The sequence below is a fragment of the Limulus polyphemus genome, unplaced genomic scaffold (genome assembly GCF_000517525.1).
Source record: "Limulus polyphemus unplaced genomic scaffold, Limulus_polyphemus-2.1.2 Scaffold10482, whole genome shotgun sequence".
Taxonomy (NCBI): Eukaryota; Metazoa; Arthropoda; class Merostomata; order Xiphosura; family Limulidae; genus Limulus; species Limulus polyphemus.
Genome location: NW_013676092.1, coordinates 8,840 through 10,117, shown reverse-complemented (window position 1 = coordinate 10,117; position 1,278 = coordinate 8,840). Strand labels below are relative to the sequence as shown.

Below are 1,278 nucleotides of genomic sequence, written 5' to 3'. Positions count from 1 at the left end.
TGTAAAGTAGGACCTGAAGTTTTTACAGTATAGATATAAAGTACATCCTAATAGTAAAGTAGGACCTGAAGTTTTTACAGTATAGATATAAAGTATGTGTTAATAGTGAAGTAGGACCTGAAGTTTTTACAGTATAGATATAAAGTATGTGTTAATAGTAAAGTAGGACCTGAAGTTTTTACAGTATAGATATAAAGTATGTGTTAATAGTGAAGTAGGACCTGAAGTTTTTACAGTATAGACGTAAAGTACATGTTAATAGTAAAGTAGGACCTGAAGTTTTTACAGTATAGATATAAAGTACGTGTTAATAGTAAAGTAGGACCTGAAGTGTTTACAGCATAGACGTAAAGTACGTGTTAAGTAGATATTGTTATAAAAGGAAACATTATAGTATTGTAAAGTTCTGATGACCTATTGAGGAGATATTTAAAATACTGTTTCGATGAATAGTCTCAGTCATTCCTACATAGACAGTGCTGTGACCTACGTGATAACATTTTGCAGAATTAGGAATTTGCAATGCACTTAAGGGATGTACTAGTTTCATTTTTAATGTAGGAATATACCTATTTTATTCTCAATGTTTCACTACTTAATTGGAAAAACCATGATATAGAAAATAATATAAAATGAAATGTATAGTTTTCTTGAACCAACATTGAATTTAGTATGAATAATATTTAAAGTTTAATAATAAAAATTATTTAGGTGAGAATCAGTGGGAGAGTACAGGTATGGAAGAAACTCAAGATGTGCTAGTCATTAGGGGACTTGAGCAGAACAGGTTATATGAAATCAGAGTTATTACTGTAGATGGACACTTACAAACTGCTAGTAATGTAGAAGAAGTCAAGATAGTGGATTTAGGTAAAACCTGCTGTTCTTTATTATTTAGAATGTGTAATATAAATTATTATCATTCTGTCTAAAATTCTTTAGAAACACTGGAATAATGTATGGTAAATATCATGCTGCCTCTGTAGATAGTCTATTTACTAGTTTGTTCATCTTTTCTATATCGAAACACCATCAGTATTCTGTGCTTAAAGTAAGATTATTCATTGGTGTGTGTTTTTTGTATCCAAACACCTTTAGCAGCATCAATATTCTCTGCTTAAAGTAAGATTATTCATTGGTGTGTGTTTTTTGTATCCAAACACCTTTAGCAGCATCAATATTCTCTGCTTAAAGTAAGATTATTCATTGGTGTGTGTTTTTTGTATCCAAACACCTTTAGCAGCATCAATATTCTCTGCTTAAAGTAAGATTATTCAT

General features: G+C 30.1%; 1 protein-coding gene across 1 annotated transcript in view; it reads left to right on the top strand.

Annotated features, from left to right (window-relative positions):
• The window catches only part of LOC106476407 (neuroglian-like), a 10,602-nt gene that overhangs the window by 5,971 nt on the left and 3,353 nt on the right, over positions 1–1,278 (top strand). Inside the window, exon 4 of the mRNA XM_013937068.2 lies at positions 712–870. Coding sequence (XP_013792522.1) covers positions 712–870 — 159 coding nt within the window. The remainder of the gene's footprint in view (positions 1–711; positions 871–1,278) is intronic.